Below are 24,686 nucleotides of genomic sequence, written 5' to 3'. Positions count from 1 at the left end.
GCTCACACACTGAAGACAGCAGTCACCAATTAAGGTATACCTGCAGACCCATCCCCAACATCATCCCCTCCAAAAACCTGCCTACATCTTTCCTTCTGGAAATTCCTCCTCTCAGAAATCTTGTAACAGTTGTGAACCACGTTACTCAGATCACCACTTTGTACATTTTGTTTCACTTTGGCAGGAATATTGGGTTCATGCCCCAGTTAAACAACTGATTGTGAGAGGAAAAGTGAGAAAGACTGAGGTTCAGCCTCTACATCCACATGTAAAGAATAATACCTGCCTAGTCACTGTCATGGAGAAGGCAATGGCACCCCACTCCAGTACTCTTGCCTGGAAAATCCTATGGATGGAAGAGCCTGGTGGGCTGCAGTCCATGGGGTCGCTAAGAGTTGGACACGACTGAGCAACTTCACTTTCACCTTTCACTTTCAGGCACTGGAGAAGGAAATGGCAACCCACTCCAGTGTTCTTGCCTGGAGAATCCCAGGGATGGGGGAGCCTGGTGGGCTGCCGTCTCTGGGGTCACACAGAGTCAGAAACGACTGAAGTGACTTAGCAGCAGCAGCAGTCACTGTCATAGGTGCAAAGACCACTACGGTTCAGACTATTAAGGCTATAAATCACTATTCAAATGTCATTAGATTTTTAAATAATTATGCTAATTATTAGATTACTACATTTAATTACCTCTATTGTTTGCAAGCCTCTTAAGGCAGTAGCCATCATAACATATCACCATACATTTCACAGTCTTGGCCATATAAAGTGCATCCAATGAATGCTGGTGGAAAGCAAAATATATGAAGCTATTAGTCTTTAAACTGTAATATAATCATGATTATATGTAATCATAGTGGATATTGCATCCATTATGTACCTCGAATGTCAAAAAGGATTCACTCTGGGAACAGAAATCATAACAGGTATGTTTAAATAAGAAGATTTACTTCCCACAAAATGGTTGATGTGGAATCACTTTGGTGTGGAATCAAAAAAAAAAACAACATACAATTGTTTCCTTAATTTCTTTTTCTACTTTCTCGTTATTAGTGTAAAGGAATGCAAGGGATTTCTGTGTGTTGATTTTATATCCCGCAACTTTACTATATTCATTGATTAGCTCTAGTAATTTTCTGATGGAGTCTTTAGGGTTTTCTATGTAGAGGATCATGTCATCTGCAAACAGTGAGAGTTTTACTTCTTCTTTTCCAATTTGGATTCCTTTTATTTCTTTTTCTGCTCTGATTGCTGTGGCCATTAAGGAAACAATTCCATTCACCATTGCAATGAAAAGAATAAAATACTTAGGAATATATCTACCTAAAGAAACTAAAGACCTATATATAGAAAACTATAAAACACTGATGAAAGAAATCAAGGAGGACACTAATAGATGGAGAAATATACCATGTTCATGGATTGGAAGAATCAATATAGTGAAAACGAGTATACTACTCAAAGCAATCTACAGATTCAATGCAATCCCTATCAAGCTACCAGCAGTATTTTTCACAGAACTAGAACAAATAATTTCACAATTTGTATGGAAATACAAAAAACCTCAAATAGCCAAAGCAATCTTGAGAAAGAAGAATGAAACTGGAGGAATCAACCTGCCTGACTTCAGGCTCTATTACAAAGCCACAGTCATCAAGACAGTATGGTACTGGCACAAAGACAGAAATATAGATCAATGGAACAAAATAGAAAGCCCAGAGATAAATCGACACACCTATGGACACCTTATCTTCAACAAAGGAGGCAAGAATATACAATGGATTAAAGACAATCTCTTTAACAAGTGGTGCTGGGAAAACTGGTCAACCACTTGTAAAAGAATGAAACTAGATCACTTTCTAACACCACATACAAAAGTAAACTCAAAATGGATTAAAGATCTAAACGTAAGACCAGAAACTATAAAACTCCTAGAGGAGAACATAGGCAAAACACTCTCCGACATAAATCACAGCAGGATCCTCTATGATCCACTTCCCAGAATACCGGAAATAAAAGCAAAAATAAACAAATGGGACTTAATTAAAATTAAAAGCTTCTGCACAACAAAGGAAACTATAAGCAAGGTGAAAAGACAGCCTTCGGAATGGGAGAAAATAATAGCAAATGAAGCAACTGACAAACAACTAATCTCAAAAATATGCAAGCAACTTATGCAGCTCAATTCCAGAAAAATAAATGCCCCAATCAAAAAATGGGCCAAAGAACTAAATAGACATTTCTCCAAAGAAGACATATGGATGGCTAACAAACACATGAAAAGATGCTCAACATCACTCATTATCAGAGAAATGCAAATCAAGACCACAATGAGGTACCATTTCACACCAGTCAGAATGGCTGTGATCCAAAAGTCTATAAGCAATAAATGCTGGAGAGGGTGTGGAGAAAAGGGAACCCTCTTACACTGTTGGTGGGAATGCAAACTAGTACAGCCACTATGGAGAACAGTGTGGAGATTCCTTAAAAAACTGGAAATAGAACTGCCTTATGACCCAGCAATCCCACTGCTGGGCATATACACCAAGGAAACCAGAATTGAAAGAGACACGTGTACCCCAATGTTCATCACAGCACTGTTTATAATAGCCAGGACATGGAAACAACCTAGATGTCCATCAGCAGATGAATGGATAAGAAAGCTGTGGTAACATATACGCAATGGATTATTACTCAGCCAAAGACTGTGACTGTGTGGATCACAATAAACTGTGGAAAATTCTGAAAGAGATGGGAATACCAGACCACCTAACCTGCCTCTTGAGAAATCTGTATGCAGGCCAGGAAGCAATAGTTAGAACTGGACATGGAACAACAGACTGGTTCCAAATAGGAAAAGGAGTACATCAAGGCTGTATATTGTCACCCTGCTTATTTAACTTATATGCACAGTCCATCATGAGAAACGCTGGACTGGAAGAAACACAAGCTGGAATCAAGATTGCTGGGAGAAATATCAATCACCTCAGATATGCAGATGACACCACCCTTATGGCAGAAAGTGAAGAGGACTAAAAAGCCTCTTGATGAAAGTAAAAGAGGAGAGTGAAAAAGTTGGCTTAAAGATCAATATTCAGAAAATGAAGATCATGGCATACAGTCCCATAACTCCATGGGAAATAGATGGGGAAACAGTGTCAGACTTTATTTTTCCGGGCTCCAAAATCACTGCACGTGGTGACTGCAGCCATGAAATTAAAAGACGCTTACTCCTTGGAAGAAAAGTTATGACCAACCTAGATAGCATATTCAAAAGCAGAGACATTACTTTGCTGACTAAGGTCCATCTAGTCAAGGCTATGGTTTTTCCAGTAGTCATGTATGGATGTGAGAGTTGGACTGTGAAGAAGGCTGAGCACCGAAGAATTGATGCTTTTGAACTGTGTTGTTGGAGAAGACTCTTGAGAGTCCCTTGGACTGCAAGGAGATCCAACCAGTCCATTCTAAAAGAGATCAACCTGGGGATTTTTTTTGGAAGGAATGATGCTAAAGCTGAAACTCCAGTACTTTGGCCACCTCATGGGAAGAGTTGACTCATTGGAGAAGACTTTGATGCTGGGAGGGATTGGGTGCAGGAAGAGAAGTAGACGACCGAGGATGAGATGGCTGTATGGCATCACGGACTCGATGGACACGAGTCTGAGTGAACTCCGGGAGTTGGTGATGGATAGGGAGGCCTGGCATGCTGCGATTCATGGCGTCGCAAAGAGTCGGACACAGCTGAGCGACTGAACTGAACTGAACTGAACTGAACTGATTAAAAAGAATACATTTGAATCAGTTCTATTGAAGTGGATGAAACTGGAGCCGATTTTACAGAGTGAAGTAAGCCAGAAAGAAAAACACCAATACAGTATATAACACATATATACGGAATTTAGAAAGATGGTAATGATAACCCTGTATGTGAGACAGCAAAAGAGACACAAATGTAAAGAACAGACTTTTGGACTCTGTGGGAGAGGGAGAGGGTGGGATGATTTGGGAGAATGGCATTGAAACATGTATACCATCATGTAAGAATGAAAAACTAGTCTAGGTTTGATACAGGATACAGGATGTTTGGGGCTGGTGCACTGGGATGACCCAGAGAGATGATATGGGGAGGGTGGTGGGAGCGGGGCTCAGGGTTGGGAATTCATGTACACATGTGGCGGATTCATGTCAATGTAGGGAAAAACCAATACAGTATTGTAGAGTAAAAAAATAAAATTAAAAAAAAAAAAGCAGAGATATTCCTTTGCCAACAAAGGTTCGTCTAGTCAAGGCTATGGTTCTTAAAGTAGTCATGTATGGATGTGAGAGTTGGACTATAAAGAAAGCTGAGCACCGAAGAATTGATGCTTTTGATCTGTGGTGTTGGAGAAGACTCTTGAGAGCCCCTTGGACCACAAGGAGATCCAACCAGTCCATCCTAAAGGAAATCAGTTCTGAATATTCATTGGAAGGACTGATGCTGAAGCTGAAGCTCCAATATTTTGGCCACCTGATGTGAAGAACTGACTCATTGGAAATGACCCTGATGCTGGGAGGGATTGGGGGCAGGAGGAGAAGGGGACAACAGAGGATGAGACTGTTAGATGCATCACCGACTTGGTGTTCCTTGGTGTTCCTGGGAGTTGGTAATGGACAGGGAAGCCTGGCATGCTGCAGTCCATGGGGTCGCAAAGAGTCGGACACCACTGAGTGACTGAACTGATGCTGATACTGTGTCCTCTCAATGAAATGACCCTCAGAAGTATAATGAATGGAATAATGCTTTTTTGTATATTATATTGAGTCCAAGATAATGGGGTAGTTTAGGATCAAGGCCAACATTTATGGGTACTTTAAATAAAAGGTTATACACTTTATTCAGAAAATTTTAAAAAATAAATTTAAAAAAATCATACAAATGAACTTATTTACAAAACAGAACTAGAGTCACGGATGTAGAAAACAAACATGGTTAACAGAGGATAAGGAACGAGGGATAAACTGGGAGACTGGGACAGGCATATACATACTACTATGTATACAATAGATAACCAGGGGCTTCCTTGGTGGTTCAGTAGTAAAGAATCCACTTGCCAATGCAGGAGATATGGGTTCAATCCCTGATCCAGGAAGATCTCACATGCTGCGGAACAGCTAAACCAGTATGCCATAACTATTGAGCCTGTGCTCTAGAGCCCAGAAGCCACAACTATTGAGCCCACACACCACAACTACTGAAGACTGAGTGCTCTAGAGCTCTGCAACAAGAGAAGCCACTGCAATGAGAAGCCCACACACTGAAACTGGAGCATGACATGCGCTGCAACCAGAACAAAGCCCGCACAGAAACAAAAGACCCAGCACAATCAAAGAAATCATTTTAAAAAAAAAAACAGCTAACTATTAAGAATCTATTGTATAGCACAGTGAACTCTAGTCAGTACTCTATAATGGCCTATATGTAAAAAGAATCTTAAAAAAAAAAAGAGTACGTATGTGTAAAACTGATTCATTTTGCTGAAACTAATACAACACTGTAAATCAACTATACTCCAATAGAAAGTTAAATAAAAAATGAATAACAAGTTTAAAAAAAGAAAATTTAATACAGGGAATTAGATTGTTGTTGTTCAGTTGCTAAGTCATTTCTGACTCTTTGCAACCCCATAAATTGCAGCACACTAGTCCTCCCTGTCCCTCATTATCTCCTGGAGTTTGCCCAAGTTCACTTCCATTTAGTCAGTGATCCTATCCAACCATCTCATCCTCTGCTGCCCTCTCCTCCTTTTGCCCTCAATCTTTCCCAGCATTAAAGTCTTTTCCCATGAATCGGCTGTTTGCATCAGGTGACCAAAATATTGGAGCTTCTGCTTCAGCATTAGCCCTTCCAATGAGTATTCAGGGTTGATTTCCTTTAGAATTGACTGGTTTGGTCTCCTTGCAATCCAAGGGACTCTCAAGAGTCTTCTCCAATGCCACAGTTCGAAAGCATCAATTCTTTGGCGCTCAGCCTTGGTTATGGTCCAACTATCACATCCGTACATGACTACTGCAATTAGATATATAGTATTAATATATTAATATATCCTAAAAGAGACTAAAGATGAAAAAAGAAAATGCTGAGCTAACCAGAATAAAAAATGCTGAATAACCCAGAGTAAAAACTGCAAGACGTTACATTATCTCAAGGGAGCAAAAGGCAAAAGGTGGTGTTACCAGAACATTGGTGCTCAGAAGAAGGAAGACCACATATCTAATGCTCATATCTCCAAGGAGAGCTGTCAAATAATCCACCTGGAGAGATTAAGACAGTTTCTGGATTGTCCTGAATACTGCTCATTTATTTTCTGAAATGTTGTCAATTCTGCCTAAAACGCCAAGTACAATCATGTAGTGTTCCTTATTCACTTCTGTTTGCTGTCTCTATGTCAATTTCACTTTCATCTAAATTTATTTGTCTCATAATCTCTTATTTTAAAGGTCTTAAAAATATTTTAAAATTCAAAAAATCTTTTTTTTGTTCCCTTCTTTAGAGAACTTTCTAATACAATTTTTCATCCAAGTACTTAAGGTGTTTTTCCTCTTCTGTTATTCTGCAAATATATTGCATAGGTCATTTTTTAGTATTTTTAGAAAAGATTTAACAAAGTTTGGGATTTTATCAGTTCAGTTCACTTCAGTCTCTCAGTTGTGTCCGACTCTTTGCGACACCATGAATCGCAGCATGCCAGGCCTCCCTATCCATCACCAACTCCCGGAGTTCACTCAGACGCACGTCCATCGAGTCCGTGATGCCATCCAGCCATCTCATCCTCTGTCGTCCCCTTCTCCTCCTGCCCCCAATCCCTCCCAGCATCAGAGTCTTTTCCAATGAGCCAACTCTTCACATGAGGTGGCCAAAGCACTGGAGCTTCAGCTTTAGTATCATTCCTTCCAAAGAAATTCCAGGGTTGATCTCCTTCAGGATGGACTGGTTGGATCTCCTTGCAGTCCAAGGGACTCTCAAGAGTCTTCTCCAACATCACAGGTCAAAAGCATCAGTTCTTCGGTGCTCAATCTTCTTCACAGTCCAACTCTCACATCCATACATGACCACTGGAAAAACCATGCCTTGACTAGACGGACCTTTGTTGGCAAAGTAATGTCTCTGCTTTTGAATATACTATCTAGGTTGGTCATAACTTTCCTTCCAAGGAGTAAGCATCTTTTAATTTCATGCCTGCAGTCACCATCTGCAGTGATTTTGGAGCCCCCAAAAATAAAGTCTGATACTGTTTCCACTGGTTCCCCATCTATTTGCCATGAAGTGATGGGACCAGATGCCATGATCTTCGTTTTCTGAATGTTGAGTTTTAAGCTAACGTTTTCGCTCTCCTCTTTCACTTTCCTCAAGAGGCTTTTTAGCTCCTCTTCACTTTCTGCCATAAGGGTGGTGTCATCTGCATATCTGAGGTGATTGATATTTCTCCCAGCAATCTTGATTCCAGCTTGTATTTCTTCCAGTCCAGCGTTTCTCATGATGGACTGTGCATAAAAGTTAAATAAGCAGGGTGACAATATACAGCCTTGATGTACTCCTTTTCCTATTTGGAACCAGTCTGTTGTTCCATGTCCAGTTCTAACTATTGCTTCCTGGCCTGCATACAGATTTCTCAAGAGGCAGGTTAGGTGGTCTGGTATTCCCATCTCTTTCAGAATTTTCCACAGTTTATTGTGATCCACACAGTCAAAGGCTTTGGTATAGTCAATAAAGCAGAAATAGATGTTTTTCTGGAACTCTCTTGCTTTTTCCATGATCCACCGGATGTTGGCAATTTGATCTCTGATTCCTCTGCCTTTTCTAAAACCCACTTGAACATCAGGGAGTTCACGGTTCACGTATTGCTGAAGTCTGGCTTGGAGAATTTTGAGCATTACTTTACTAGCGTGTGAGATGAGTGCAATTGTGTGGTAGTTTGAGCATTCTTTGGCATTGCCTTTCCTTGGAATTGGAATGAAAACTGACCTTTTCCAGTCCTGTGGCCACTGCTGAGTTTTCCAAACTTGCTGGCATATTGAGTGCAGCACTTCCACAGCATCATCTTTCAGGATTTGAAATAGCTCTACTGGAATTCCATCACCTCCACTAGCTTTGTTCATAGTGATGCTTTCTAAGGCCCACTTGACTTCACATTCCAAGATGTCTGGCTCTAGATTAGTGATCACATCATCATGATTATCTGGGTCATGAAGATCTATTTTGTACAGTTCTTCTGTGTATTCTTGCCATCTCTTCATAATATCTTCTGCTTCTGTTAGGTCCAGACCATTTCTGTCCTTTATTGAGCCCATCTTTGCATGAAATGTTCCCTTGGTATCTCTAATTTTCTTGAAGAGATCTCTAGTCTTTCCCATTCTGTTGTTTTCCTCTATTTCTTTGCATTGATCGCTGAAGAAGGCTTTCTTATCTCTTCTTGCTATTCTTTGGAACTCTGCATTCAGATGCTTATATCTTTCCTTTTCTCCTTTGCTTTTCGCCTCTCTTCTTTTCACAGCTATTTGTAAGCCCTCCTCAGACAGCCATTTTGCTTTTTTGCATTTCTTTTCCATGGGGATGGTCTTGATCCCTGTCTCCTGTACAATGTCACGGACCTCTGTCCATAGTTCATCAGGCACTCTATCTATCAGATCTAGGCCCTTAAATCTATTTCTCACTTCCACTGTATAATCATAAGGGATTTGATTTAGGTCATACCTGAATGATCTAGTGGTTTTCCCTGCTTTCTTCAATTTCAGTCTGAATTTGGTAATAAGGAGTTCATGATCTGAGCCACAGTCAGCTCCTGGTCTTGTTTCGGTTAACTGTATAGAGCTTCTCCATCTTTGGCTGCAAAGACTATAATCAATCTGATTTCGGTGTTGACCATCTGGTGATGTCCATGTGTAGAGTCTTCTCTTGTGTCGTTGGAAGAGGGTGTTTGCTATGACCAGTACATTTTCTTGGCAAAACTCTATTACAGACAGTAAATTTTAGCCTCTGCAACAATCCACAGGATTTTCTCTTTAGCACATAGGAGGTAAGGGATTCCTTTTATAAGCTAAGGAAAGTCGTAGACGCTTTACATAGAAACAGTTGTAATGTTTGAGGTTAAAATATGGTTTTCTTCATAGTTCTCTCTGATGCCATTACACAATTCCTTGCCCCTAATAAGCCCTCAGAAAATAAAAAGTGGAATTAGTAAGATATTTCGAAAAGGACATAAAGAAAAAAAAATCACTAGGATGAAAATATTTATCATGAGATGTTATATTATCCACGTCTGTGAAGCCCAAGTCCTAGACAGTGGACTGTGATGTGAATAACAGTAATAACAGAGTAAATACGATGATGTAACCTGAAACAACTCCAAGGGAAAATGTAATTCAGCAAATGTTTCGAGATTGGTAGAATATGAAGAAGATTTTGGGGAGTCATCCAACAGCTACATGGCCAATAGTAAAAGAGGTAATTGATAGGAAGTATTATAGGAGGAAAAAAGTAGCACAGAGATAATAAAATAACAGCTCAATTTTGCTAAGTGCTAACTATATACCAGGCTCTGGTTTAAGGACTTTTCAAATATCAGTTCATGTGATCCTTATAACAAATTTCTGAGAATGCTGCTGCTGCTGCTTTGTTATTCCAGTTATACAAATGAGTGCATGCATGCTAAGTCGCTTCAGTCGCATCCAACTCTTTGCGACCCCATGGACTGTAGCCTCCAGGTTCCTCTGTCCATGGGATTCTCTAGGCAAGAATACTGGAGTGGGTTGCCATGCCCTTGTCCAGATCTCCCCAACCCAGGGATTGAACCCATGTCTCTTATGTCTCCTGTATTGTCAGGCAGATTCTTAACCACAGCACCACCTGAGAAGCCCCACAGAAATGAGTAAGTACATTTAATAACTATGCAAAGTTACTTACAGCCCAAAAGAGGCAGAGCCTGGACTGAAACCCAATCAGAGCTCACAGCCTTCACCATGGTCCTCTACTGCTACTACAGAAGGGGGCTAAGTTATAGCATAATGACCACTAATCAGGGCTGTTACAAAGGTGATACGTACATGAGGTGGACTAGATAACATCTAGAACCTTTTCTTCTCTAAGAATCTAAAAAATTCGGAGACTTACTATCAAAGCACAAGAAAAAAGAAAGTTTAATTTCCCTCATAGCCTCCCCTAAGACAAATCACAGGTAAAAGATGAAATATAATTACTCTTCTTTGCACATTTAACACCAGAAGGCTTCAGTGTAGCCTGGAATAAAGCCCAGGAGTTCAATTTTACCACACTCCTTGTATCCCAAGGGATGGTTCCAGTTTGTGCTAAAGCAGAGGACAAGGGTCCACATTTCAACAGAGAGGCCAGAATAGGTAAGCCCAAAGCCTGGACCCTGGAGACACTCTCTGGGAGACTGTTGCCCATCATTCCTTCTAGAAAAGAACTCTGACAAAATTACTCATGAGAACGACTGTATCCCCTCAAGGCACAGCATGTAATGAGTCTCAACAATTACTCTGACTTTGGCCCGAATTAAGACAGGGGAGAGTCATGTTTCAAGAGACTTTATAACCTAGTGAACCACTCACCGTTTTCTCTCTCATATGACCCATTGTGCTTCCTTGAGGAGGAAACTAGAATCCTCATCTTTAGCCCCCATCCAGGCCAACTCCTTCTGGCTCTTCTGCTCCACAGTGGGAAAACTCAGGGCTCCTCTTTCCAAATCATTCCAGTCCTGTGTCTTCTGCCTCAGAAACACAGGACCAGAGACCCTCCTCTAGGACTACTACTAACACATTCTCCAGCATGCCTGCCTCCAGAAAGGAAGGCTAACAGGTACTAACTAGACCAGCTGCCTGTAAACTCTCCATTCATGGAAGAGGAGTGAAGGCCACAGGACTAAGTCCCTTTTGGAAACATCTGAGCTGACTCCCCAGGTAGAAGCTGTGGATATTGGAGAAGAATCTTTTTACAACAGTAATACCAGGGGATTAAATAGCCAGTAACTGCACTACATGCATTATCTCCTTTGACCCTCACAATACCAGGAGAGGTAAGCAGAATTATTGCCATTTTACCAGATGAAAGAAAATGGTGACTTGAATTGTCTTCACAGATGTAGAGGCAAAACAAGGACTCAAACCCTGGCCTGAATTCAGAACCCAAATTCTCCTGAATGGATGAACAGAAAAAGAACAAGGGAGGAGAGAGGAGACAGGGGAGACAGAGAGGAGAGAGAGACACTCCCCTTCTGACAATGGTTATTCCTAGGCCTTTATCCATGAAAACGGGGTGAGGAAGGGGTAGTTTTGATCTGGTTATGCCATTCCTCAGCAACTTCCTGAAATAATACTCTGTGTGTGTACATATGCACGCATGCAGATGAACTCACAAGAGCCTGTTGCTTCTGAGAATAGCTACAAACCTTGCACTCTCATAGTCAACAGTGCATGTTAACAGACCGCTTAAGAAAAATAAGTTATTTCTCTGACAAAGCAACAATAGGTCAAAGCACTTAAGAGGGCATTTCTTTCATACCACGGGGAAGAATTTGGCTTCTTCTGAAAAACTGTCTTCAGCATCTTCACACTCATGAGACAAGTATCTTAGAACATAAACACTTTCCAGGAAAATGGATTTCAGCAACCCAGCATTTCCTGGAACTCTGACTCACAGTCTCTGTTAATAGCATTCATGCTGATGAACCTCCTGGCTCCTCTCCCGGGGACATATGGTTCTTTTACTTCTCCCTTCAAGATTTCAGCAGAAATCATCTCTCTCTGTGATCTGCGATGGCACCTTAGCATCTAACTCCATCTCATGTATTGAATACATGGATGAAATTCTTATACTTTTCACATTTTGTACTTTTTCCACATGTCTAACAAAGTAGCACATGCAATGTAAAAATTAGTATTTGTTAACTGATTAAATCCTAGATGTTGAGTGATGGTTCTGGGGTGGAGGAGGATGAGCATCTCTGATTCACAGATTGCTCAGTTTTTATTCATGAGTGTCCAGGGGTAATTCTTGATATTTCTGCAAAAATATTGGTTATCTCCAGATTTAGTTAACTCAGTTGTAGAGATGGTTGGTCATGTGTGTCAAAAATGGTGGATAAGAAAGATCATTACATACAATAACCACACTAATAATTCTGGATTCCTCTCCCCTTTCCTGCTGAAGGATCCATGAGAGAAGACAATCAGTCCTCCACCTTCAATTTCATCCTCTTGGGAGTTACTGGCCAGCAAAAACAGGAAGACTTCTTCTTCTTACTCTTCCTGTTCATTTACCCCATCACATTGATTGGAAACCTGCTCATCATCTTGGCCATTCACTCTGACATTCACCTTCACAACCCCATGTATTTTCTCCTTGCCAACCTCTCCTTTGTTGATATCTTCTTCTCCTCTGTAACTATCCCTAAGATGCTGGCCAACCACCTCCTGGGCACCAAAGCCATCTCCTTTGGAGGATGCCTAACACAAATGTATTTTATGATTGCCTTGGGTAACACAGATAGTTACATCCTGGCTGCTATGGCCTATGATCGAGCTGTGGCCATCACCCGCCCACTTCATTACACAACAATTATGAGCCCACGGACTTGTGTCCTGCTAGTCACTGCGTCTTGGGTGGTTGGAAATGCCAATGCCCTCCCCCACACTCTGCTCACAGCTAGCCTGTCCTTCTGTGGAAACCAGGAAGTGGCCAACTTCTACTGTGACATTACCCCTTTGCTCAAGTTGTCCTGTTCTGACATCCACTTTAATGTGAAGATGATGTACCTGGGAGTTGGTATTTTCTCTGTGCCATTACTATGCATCATCATCTCTTATGTTAGGGTCTTTTCCACAGTCTTACGGGTTCCATCCACCAAAGGTGTGCTCAAAGCCTTCTCCACCTGTGGTTCCCACCTCACAGTTGTTTCTCTGTATTATGGGACAGTCATGGGCATGTACTTCCGCCCTCTGACTAGTTACAGCCTAAAGGATGCGGTGATAACTGTGATGTACATGGCAGTGACTCCAGTGTTAAATCCTTTCATCTATAGTCTGAGGAATCGGGACATGAAGGCTGCCCTGGGGAAACTCTTCAGCAGGAGAATTTTCTCACAACCAATGTGAGGTCATCCTACATTGGAGACTGCCCTTAGAATTTCAGGTGCACTTGGAAATCCATCCCCAATGTCATTCCTCTCCAAGAAGCTGTCTTTGATCTTTCCAGCTAGAAAGTCCTCTTCTCAGAAATCTTATAACAATTTATGATAGATCATTTTGTACTCATCATTGTCCATTTAGCAGCGTGGAAGCCCAAGAATATTAGGTTCTTATCCCAGCAAAGATACTGATTATCAGAGTAAATCTGAGAAGGATGAAGCTCAGCTTCTGCATCTACATATTAGGAATAATAGTATCTGCCCCACCACTGTCACGGGTGTGAGGATCACAGAAGTCCATGGTTTGAAGGATATAAATCACTATTTGAACATCAATTTTAATTGGACTATGATGTTAATCAGCCCTACTATGCTTGCAAATCTCTGAGGCAGGAGCTGTTATATCACTGTACCTTTTACAACCTCGGGTATATAAAGTGTATCCAATAATTCTTGGTAAAAAGTAGGATGAACAAATGAAAATATCAGTCTCCAAACTGTAATCTAATAATGATAGACATGGGGCTTCCCAGATGGCACTTGTGGTAAAGAACCTGCCTGCCAATGCAAGAGACGTAAGAGAAGCCAGTTCAATCCTTGGGTCGGGAAGACCCCCTGGAGGAGGGAATGGCAAGGCTCTCCAGTATTCTTGCTGGAGGATCCCACAGACAGAGAAGCCCTGTGGACTACAGTCTACAGGGTAGGGTCACAAAGAGTCAGACATGACTGAAGAGACTTAGCACGTATGCACACAATGATAGACATAATCAGACTAGATACTATTTGTTGTTGTTTAGCTGCTCAGTCGTGTCTGAACCTTTTGCAGTCCAGGGACTGTAGCCTGCCAGGCTCCTCTGTCCATGGGATTTTCCAGGCAAGAATACTGGAGAGGGTTGCCATTTCCCTCTCCAAGGGATCTTTCCAACCCAGGGATTGAACCCACATCTCCTACACTGGCAGGCAGATTCTTTACCACTGAGCCACCAGAGACACTATTTATCCAACCTTTGAAATCTTTAAAGGAAATTACTTGAGTGGATATTTTTCCTCTTTCTGTATTGTTAATTAAACTAGACTGTTTCAAAAGAATATAAGATTCTCTCTAAAATCTTACTAAAATGACACTCATCAATAAAGTCATTGCATCTAAAGTTAATAAATATTCTGGTTTAATTAACATAATAAAGTGATGAGTTAATTATAGCATGAAATAAAGTTACAGTGGCAGGAAAATTGAGTGCCAAATAATAAATGAAAAAAATAAAAAGAGAGCAGTATTGAAAATAATGCGACCATGTCTTTCCAGTATGGCTTGGGAAGGATGAGGCTTTCATTCTGGATGACCAGCTCTCATCATGTAAGTAATATTCCTCAAAAAGAGATAGTTAATCCAGCAGGTCATTAAGTACCACTAAGGAACTCTACTCTCTATGATTTGATTCTGTTCATGATATAATTATAAAACTTTTAAAAATATTAATAACATACAAATGATCATCCTCAAATATAGTATGTCCACACAGGATAATGTTTTGAATAGTTAGATTGAGTGTCTCTTGGAACAATGTGCAAGTTGTTTTGTATCTATTCTATTAACTGCCAGTAAAAATATAAAATTATTATCTTCTGTAGATCATTCAGATCGCCAAGAATTTGACCATGGGCAATGGATAATGATGTTATTCACCTTTCAATGCTTTCTGGGTCTCTAAAACACCAAGGATGAGATTTACCCCAATTATCTTCTTTTCAATCAAAAAAGATTTGATTATAAATGTATATGAATCTGTGTGAATGAATGACTAAATCATGGAGGGAATGAAGGTATTTAATGCAAAGAAATTTCAAGATTGATCAGTGAAAATATTATATAATCTTTTTACCTGTTATTCCGATACTAATGTGAAGATTTGTATCTTCAACACTTAGGGCAGACATACAGTAACTACTTAATAAATTTATATTAAATGAATAAATGATTACTGCAATATTATGTTTAAATAAAGAATGCAACAATTTTGATGACTGCATAATTTTGCTGTTATGGGTAAATGGATGTAGACTCTTAGGAGAATCCCATACCATTTAACTGCCCCATCCTTCTCATGTTATTCTTCTGTTTGAATTTAGATAAGGCAAGTTGATCTCCTCTACTAAATTCCCTACAACAATCATAAGAATCTATATGTATGTTTGTAACTTTAAATGCAAATAAAAATCATGGCACCAACATGTCTAGTCACTGTCCTACCCATCTCCCTTTGATTCTGTCAAACATGCTTTCCTGGGGTAATGTTAACATTGCAATTTAAATTACTTCAAGTTCCAATGTCTTGAGGTTGACTGTCCGGAAAAGACTGCATAGTAGATATGGCAATTCAGGCAAATTAGCGTCCATTCAGAAAACAAAAGTCACATTAGGTATTTTTGAACCAAGAAGATTTAAAACAAGGAATTAAATGCACAGGTATATCTTGAAAGAGACTAAAGGAGAAAAAAGATGGATGCCAAGGTAACCCAGAAATTATTAACTCAGAAATTTAACTCTTGTATGGCTAGGGGAACAGAAGGGGAAGATAATGCTCTCAGAACCTAGGAGCACACAAGATGGAATGACCACATATCTGATGCTCAGATATCTGAGTGGAGTTACTGAACAGCTGCCATTTGGTCCTCGCCTGATGAGGTGACCAGAACTTTGGTTCCTAAGGGGTCTGAGTCCTCAATAGAACTGCTCTTTGCTTTTTTGGTTGACACAGCTGCTAGTAGTCTCTGCTACTGGGTATGTAAATACAAAAGGCATTCCAGACAGAGTTCTAGACAAATTGTAGCAGCAACACAGTGTCCTTGGTAATTGGATTAGTCACTCCAGCCAGTAGAGAAATCTCTTCTTTTCTAGATGACCCACAGAGACATGCTACAATTTGGCTGGATCTTAGTAATATTTAAAAATATATATCCCCAAAGATTACTATCGATATCCTTCTATAAGATTATAAACAGTTAAAGAAATGAAATAATAAACTTTTTGGGAATAGACATATATGCAATAAAAGTGTATTAAAAACAAAATCAAGGCAAAGATAAGCATAGGATTCAAGATGGGAGGCAATTCAAGAGGGGAGAGTCAGGAGAATGCAACTGGGGGTACCACGTAGTTAGATGGAAGTTACACCTGAAGTCCAAACTCTTCAGTTGCCAGGTGGTCCTAGGAAGATTTACAATGCTAGATAGATAGATAACAAAATCTGCATGAAGCAATGGTGAATGTTTTTGTTTAATTAAGATTGAATGGATAACAGTAAGAAAGCAGGGAGGAGTGGTGAGACCAAAGTTTAATTAGGCAGCTCCTAGAGCAACCTAGGGGCTTCTCCGGTGGCTCAGCGGTAAAGAATCTACCTGCAATGCAGGAGCCGCAGGAGATGGAGATTCGACACCTGAGTCAGAAAGATCCCCTGGAGGAGGGCATGGCAACCTACTCCAATGTTCTTGCCTGGAGAATCTTGTGGACAGAGGAGACTGAGGTGGGCTAGAGTCCACCAGGTCACAAAGAGTGAGACACAACTAAAGCGACTTAGCATGCACACAGAGTAATCTAGAGGAGAGAAAGTAAAGCCAAAGATAAAGGGTCTAGATGCAAAGGCCCTGTGGAAATAAAGACAAAATGCATAATTTTATGAAACGAGTAAGTAAGCGGATGCCTTGAAGACTTTGAGGTTGAGCCACTAAAAGGAAAATAATGCCTTTAATGAAAATAATTAACAAGGGAGCAATTTAAGAAAAATTAGTTCCATTTCGGGTGTGTTTTCAAGGGTTCCTGTGGGACTTTAAAAAAAAAATAGCCAACACAAGGTAGAAAATGGTAAGATCTACAAAGGAAATGCAGAGCGTGCCATGCAGGTTTAGAGAAAGTAGATATTTTATTAAATATTGAATATGCACATGTACATGGTCATGTGTATTTACTACATCACATATAGTATTGTCTCTTAATTTTCAAAATAGCCCTGGGACATAGATGGAAATAGTCCCCCTTTACAGATAGAAAAGCTGTATGTCTGAAAGTTGAAGTGACTTATTTACTATATGTTATTTATTTATTTATTTTTGGCTGTGCTGGGTCTTTGCAGGCTGTGTAGCCTTTTCTCCAGTTGCCCCTAGTGGGGGCTACTCTCTAGTTGCGGTGCATGGCCTTCTCATTGTGGTGGCATCTCTTGTTGTGGAGCAAGGGCTCTAGGGCACCCAGGCTTCACTCGTTGCAGTTTTCAGGCTCTAAAGCACAGGCTCAGTAGTTGTGGCATATGCGCTTAGTGGCTCTGCAGCAAGTGGGATCTCCCCAGGCCAGGGATGGAACTCATATCTCCTGTATTGGCAGGTGAATTCTTATCCACTGGACCACAGGAAGCCCTAAATACCCTTTAATTAGTACAATGTTGCTCTAGAATCTGACTCCAGTTTCTTCATGCCTAATGCTCTTCTTTAGACTCTACAGCTAACCCACAGAGGAGATATACAATACTCCTCTTAGAATAAGTGATGGTTGTGATTTTTAATATCTAGAATCTTTCTAATATCACAGGTATTACATTCATCCTGTATAGCTCCAGAGGACAGGTTTATGATTAATTCCACTTAACTAATATATATATATATATTGCAGTCTATTAGGTCCTATGCTGTGCTATGGGGTTTTCATCCAGGATGTCACTAAGCTGTGTAAATTAAAAACAGCAACGTGTGTTTTTATTTCAAATAACTGCAATTTTCAGCTCTAGAGTTTCTTTTTTTTAATTTATTTTTAATTGGAAGAAAATTGCTTTACAATTTTGTGTTGGTTTCTGCCATAAAACAACGTGAATCAGCCATCAGCAGTTGGAGAATGTCTATTTTTTGTTTGTTTTGTTTTAGTTTTTCTGCTGAGATTATAATTGCATTTATTGGTTGCCTATTTTCCTTTACTTCATGGAACATAGTTATAATAGCTGCTTTATGTCCTGGGGTGGAATCAAAACGGTAAAGTAAGAAGACCTTGAGCATACCTCCCCCCCCAAAAAATACACATCAAAACTACAAATACATATAGAATGATTCTTACCAATAATGACCTGAAGACTAGCAGAATGGCTCTTCTACAACCAAGGCTGTACAGAAAACCACGCAGAGTCTGGTAGGAGGGGAAGGGAAGCAATCTAGTTAGGACCTACACCCATAACGAGTGAACCAGAGAAGCAGGGAACACGGGCTCAGTGACCCTCCGTGGGGATGGAGGGGTTCAAGCCACATATTAAGCAACCCAGACCTAGGATCCAACACCAGGAAGACAAGCCCCCATATATGGCTTGAAAAACAAGAGGGCTTATCAGAGGGCTATGAGAAACTGAGACTCTGCTCTTGAAGAGCTTGTGCACAAATTTGGATATTCTCAATCCCAGTGAGGAGGCAGCCGATAGGAAACTTCTTGGTGCTCTGGCCAACCTGCCAGGAAGACTCCCGCACATCCCTCAGCCCATACCAGACTCCTGCTCCAGCGCCGCTCCTGACTAAAGAGGAGGCTACCATTGCCCACGCACGTGAGCATTCACCAGGGAAGGAGCAGAGCCAGGTCAGGACCCAGCCATGCCTCTAGCCAGACAGAGACTGCAACTGCCAGTGCATGCTGCACCGTGGAAAAAGTGGAGCTGCTTCAGCAAGTCCCTGCCACCAGCCAGCGTGGAGACCGCAGTTGTTAGCATGCACGTGCGCATGCGCAAGAGGCAGAACCAGCCCAGGTCCTGGCCAATCCTTGAGCTAGGGTGAAAACTGCCATAGCGATAATGCACGTGCCTGCACGCACCAAGGATGGAGCAGAGACACCTCAGTAGCGCTGCTCCAACCCCTCCACTCAATCCCACTATCTCCGAAGCACCCACACCAGGGGAAAAAGCAGAAGCCAGCACAGAACCACCTACATCTCTGTCTTTCCAGCTTCTGTCCATTCAGCTGTGCTAGTTGCCAGTCCTGCGTGGTCAATGGAGTCTGAGTGTCAAAGACCACATGTTCCAAATCATATTACATCCCTTCTTAAAGGATCAGTTTACTAATTAACTTTTGCCCATGGTAGAAAAAAAAAATTAAAGCAGATTTTTCAGCATAGAATTATGTGGTTATTTTATTCAATACAACGGAATAATGTGTTTAAACCATTAAATTACTGATTTAAGGGCATAGCATGCCAGCACTTTCAGCACACACATGAACTTGTTGTCCACTTTTCTAAAGAGACTCCAGTTAAGTTAGACGCTTGTTCATGTCTGACTTTGCAACCCATAGACTGTGGCCCACTAGGCTCCTCTGTCCGTGGGATTCTCCAGGCAAGAATACTGGAGTGGGCTGCCATTCCCTTCTCCAGGGGATCTGCACTCAGGGATCAAACCCAAGCCTCCTACATTGCAGTCAGATTCTTCACCATCTGAACTACCAGGGAAGCTCCACTTTCTAAAGAGACTCCAAGAATAACCCGTACTCCCAGGTCACCCATATTCGGCATTGCTTTATTCTCCGTGTCCTTAATTTGGTGAACTTGGAGAAGACTATTAAGTGACCATTTCTAAAAGAAAGAATAGATGTCATTTGCTGGATGTCATTTCAGCTTCCACGTGCCCCATAGATCTGTATATGCAACTTATGCATGAACAGGCTGCTGGTTACCTGCCATAATAAGGAATCCCAGCTTCTCACCCCTGGTCTCTCCAGCACAAAGGAGGGATAAACAGGCCAAGTGGGTCAACATCAACTTAGCCTCACCTGGACTAGGATGATCAAGTCTAGAAGACAAGATAGTAAGGTACTCTCTGAGTCAAGAATGGTTCAACTCATCTGGCCTTTTTCATGGTGCAGAAGGCCTCTGTCAGCACCTCCAGGAAAGATTACAGGAAAAAAAAATCACAGCACTAAACATACTTGGTTTCTTTGCTAGTGAAAGGAATGCTAGGATCCTGTTGGGCCCACAGAGGTATCACAGACACGTCCCTCATGCTTTAGCCCCTCTCTCTCTCTTTTTTTATTCTGCCTGTACCACACAGCACATGGGGTCCCAGTTCCCCAACCAGGGATGAGATGGAACCCATGGCCCCTGCGTTAGAAGCTTGGCGTCTCACTGGGAACCGCCAGATAAGTCCTACCTTAGTCTCTCTTGAACCAGTATACAACAGGGACACATCAGTGGGTTCTCAGTTCTCGTGGCTTCTCAGTACCACACAGAATTAATTATCTTCAGTTTAACAGATCTTAAGATCAATCCAACCTAAGAATTGAATGTGAAATTTGCTCAGTCTAACCTAAGCTATCCAACCTAATCAATCCAACCTAAGCTAAGAAAGTGAAAGTTGCTCAGTCGTGTCCGACTCTTTGCAATCCTATGGACTATACAGTCTATGGAATTCTCCAGGCCAGAATACTGGAGAGGATAGCCTTTCTCTTCTCCAGGGTATCTTCCCAACCCAGGGATCTAACCCAGGTCTCTCACATTGCAGGTGAATTCTTTACCAGCTGTGCCACAAGGGAAGCCCACAGACCATAAGAAATGTGTACTTACAATTTCATCACTGTCCCTGGAGTATGAAATTGCAAGAACACGTTTCTCATGGGTTCTATGAACAACTAAAAGGGGCAAACGTGAGCAGAAAATTCTGAAATAAATAGAAAAGGGATACTATGATGCTATGTGGTTGTTAGGCTCTATGTGGTATTCTGTGAATGCAGCTTTCTGGGATGTCATATACCGGTATGATTATAACCTCAACCCAGAGCTATTGTCTTTCATTCTCAGAACGGACACAAATTAAAAGTTCTCTAATACTGTGAGACCAAAGAGAAAACTTGAGCAGATGAAGCAATATCAACAATCATTATTTAACACACCCAGAGCATGAAGCAAATTTCCTTTTGTGCCTTTAAAAGCAGTTTCTGTCATCTTCTGATGGTCTACTGTAGGAGAGATGTGCGTGAAGCAGACAGAAGCCTGCCAGTGATACCCTCAGTGATTGGCAACAACAGCCAGGTAAGGATTAGAAAAGGAAGATACACGACTCCCTGTTGCTCTTTTTTTCTCCTCCTTTCTCCTCTGTCTGTCCTACGTTATGGTCATTTAGGAACCTATCTCTCACAAACAGTCCTGAAACCACGATGTGCTGCTTTAATGGACAAAAGGGGCAGATGCCTGGGTCCTTAATCTTACAAGCTGAAAGTCATCATGCTATAAGAACAAAGCACAGGAATCAATGGCAACTCCTCTCCACAAATAATTCAACATGATCCCGTTAACCTCCAGCCTCTGCAGGAAACACATGTGCACCCACCCACATATATGCACAAACACACACACATACACACTTGTGCTCACACACCACATTAAGGCATTAAAAGGACATGGCTCCAGTAAAACAAGTTTCTCTGCTATTCATGGAATCTCCATCAAAGAGTGGCTGCATTATACTACATTGTCTCCATTTTATAGATTTTTATGATTTGCTTTAAGGGAAATTAATTTATTAATTGATTTATTTTTCAGTTAATTAATTTTAATTAATTTTTCATTAAGTGATGTGTCACTGAGTGGTTCAAACCTCAAAATATGCTAAAATATAAAATATACACATGAAAGGGTTTCCCTGGTGGCTCAGATGGTAAAGACTCACTCCACCTGCAATGCAGGAGACCCAGGTTCAATCCCTGAGTCAGGAAGATCCCTGGAGAAGGGAATGGCAACCCACTCCAGTATTCTTGCCTGGAGAACCCCTTGGACAGAGGAGCCTGGAGGGCTACAATCCATGGGGTCGCAAAGAGTTGGACACGACTGAGTGAATAACACACATACACATGAAAAGTCCCTCCCTCCCCTGTGTCTTATCCATGCAATTCCCATACCTCCAGCAAGTAATTACTCTTATTGGTGTCTTGCTTATTCTTCTAGAGACTTTTAATGAACATACTAGTCAACCATTTACTACTGCTTATTCATTATCTATTTACATATTATTTCTAGAAGTGGGATGAAACTGTTTATATTTGGAACTACAATGAGAATGAGTTTGAGGTGTGTCCTAATCATACCACCACCACCACCCAACTGTCTCAGTTTATAACTTTATAGCTTTTTCTCCGTTCCTCCCTGGATGCTTCTCTTTTTTCATATACTTTTAAAATTTTTTATTATTTATTTTTGACTGCTCTGAGTCTTCGTTGCTGCACATGGGCTTTCTCTAGTTGCAGTGTGTGGACTTCTCATTACAGTGGCTTCTCTTGCCGGGGAGCATGGGCTCCAGGGTGTTCCAGCTCAGTAGCTGTGGCGTATGGGCTTAGCTGCTTCCCACATTAAGGTTGGAACCCCCGTCCTCTGTACCAGCAAGTGATTTCTAACCACTGGACCACCAAGGAAGTCCTCCCCGGATGTTTCTTTCCCTATCAATGGGGAACTTGGACTCTTTAAATTTCATTTTCGTTCTCAAACATGAACCTGAGTCCAGAAAGCATTCAAGTTAAATTCACCAAGAGTGCCTTTGCTTTGTCTGACATCTTTATGTCTGTGTAACCATAATGTTTCCTACATATTCCTATGGCCAGGACTTTATTTAGTCAAAGCTAAGGCTGAAACCAGTAACAGAAAGGTTCAGGCTGCTCCCTATGACTGATATTACCTCTCTACAATCTGCCTTTCCATTCTTTCTACTCTTTGGGGTTTATTTATTCACGTGATGGGTACTTACTAAGTACCTATGTTGCACTAGGCTCAGGACTAATGTTAGAGTCCAAAGAGGAACAAGATATACATCTCTGCCTACTCTCAATGGTGCTCACAGTAGAATGGAAGACATAGAGAGGTAAATAGATGGTCACAATCCAGAGTGATACATGCTGTGATGGGGGAGGTGCCGGGGCAGGAGGGACATGAACCTGAGTTTTTTGTGTGAGGGTAAGGAGGGAAGATTCCCTGGTGGCTCAATCGGTAAAGAATCTGCCTGCAATGCAAGAGATGCAAGCTTGATCCCTGGGTTGGGAAGAGCCCCTGGAGAAGGAAATGGCAACCCACTCCAGTATTCTCGCCTGGAAAATTCCATGAACAGAGGAGTCTGGTGGGATAGCAAGAGTCAGATACAACTTAGCAACTAAACCACCCACCCAAGGAGGGAAAGCTTCCTAGTAGAACTAACATTTAAGCCGAGATCTGAAGTTTGGCATGTCTGATGAATGAGAGTGAGAAGACTATTCCAGCCCAAGAAAATAAGATGGGCAAAAGTCCGAAGTGAGACTGCATCTGGAGTCTGAATTTTTAAAAAATTCAAAGTGTAATTGGTACATAAGATGTGGAATGCAGGAGGGAGGTTCATGATAACTGGAAACATCTATAATAAATACCAGTAGAGTCGAGGGTCTTCAGGCCATTTTGAGAAGTTTAGAGTCTATCCTGAGAGTAAAGAGGAGCCCCTGAAGGATTTCTCAGCTGGAGCAATAAAATCAGATATGAGGTGTTGAAAGCTCATTCTCTCTGTTGTAAGAACAGATGGCCGGTGGGTTTGCCTGGAGGCAAGGAGAACAACTGCCAAAATCTAAATAACAAATGTTACTGTCCTCGATGATGGTCGTGGCAGCTGGGCCTGAGGGAAGTGCGATGATAGAGATAAATAGGTAGATTTCAGCTATATTGAGAAAATAAAATTACTACGATTTGATGGTACTTGGATGCAGACAGGGAGGAAGGAAAATGGGTCAGTAATGATGCCCAGGTTTCTGGCCAAATGAGCTGTGTGGATAGTGGTGGTAATGATTCCAGTGTTGTTATTTAGTCGCTTTCAGTATTAGATGTGCTTTTTTACCGATTCCCAACCCCCTTCTCCAGCAGCTATTCTTTTTGAAGCATTGGGAAAATCTGTTAAATACTTTTCTGACTCGTGAAATCCCAGGATGGATTATCATAATGTCCACACGAATACCATGAGAGTTAAGCAAAGAAACATGTCCAGCCTACTCCCCCAGATATATGTACTGGAGTGAAAAGTGAAAGTGTTAGTCGTTCAGTCATGTCCAACTTTGCAAACCCTGGACTGTCCATGGGATTCTCCAGGCAAGAGTACAGGATTGGATTGCCATGCCCTTCTCCAAGGGATCTTCTTGACCCACCAGGGTCTCTCTCTGCATTGCCGGCAGATTCATTACCGTTGAGCCACCAGGAAAGCCCATATCGGATTAACACTTACATAATAAAGTTTTTTCAAAAACCTCTTCTCCCACTGCAGACAAATCTTCAGTTTTCCACGGCACCAAGCACAAGCATTTGCAAACAGTCAACTGAACTAGATGAAACTGATATTTCTGCAGGTGGCATTACCAATTCAATGGATGTGAACTTGGGCAAACTCCAGGAGACAGTGAGGGACAGGGAGGCCTGGCAGGCTACGGTCCATGGGGTAGCACAGAGTCAGACACAACTTGGTGATTGAACAACAAGCAGTTAAATATTGGAGATTTTAT

General features: G+C 41.3%; 1 protein-coding gene across 1 annotated transcript; it reads left to right on the top strand.

Annotated features, from left to right (window-relative positions):
- Nucleotides 12,211–13,149, top strand: LOC102179041 (olfactory receptor 1A1). The gene has a single exon (XM_005693390.2). The coding sequence runs from the start codon at nt 12,211–12,213 to the stop codon at nt 13,147–13,149; it is 939 nt and encodes a 312-aa protein (XP_005693447.1).

The sequence above is a fragment of the Capra hircus genome, chromosome 19 (assembly GCF_001704415.2).
Source record: "Capra hircus breed San Clemente chromosome 19, ASM170441v1, whole genome shotgun sequence".
NCBI lineage: Eukaryota > Metazoa > Chordata > Mammalia > Artiodactyla > Bovidae > Capra > Capra hircus.
This window is presented reverse-complemented; position numbering and strand designations above follow the sequence as displayed.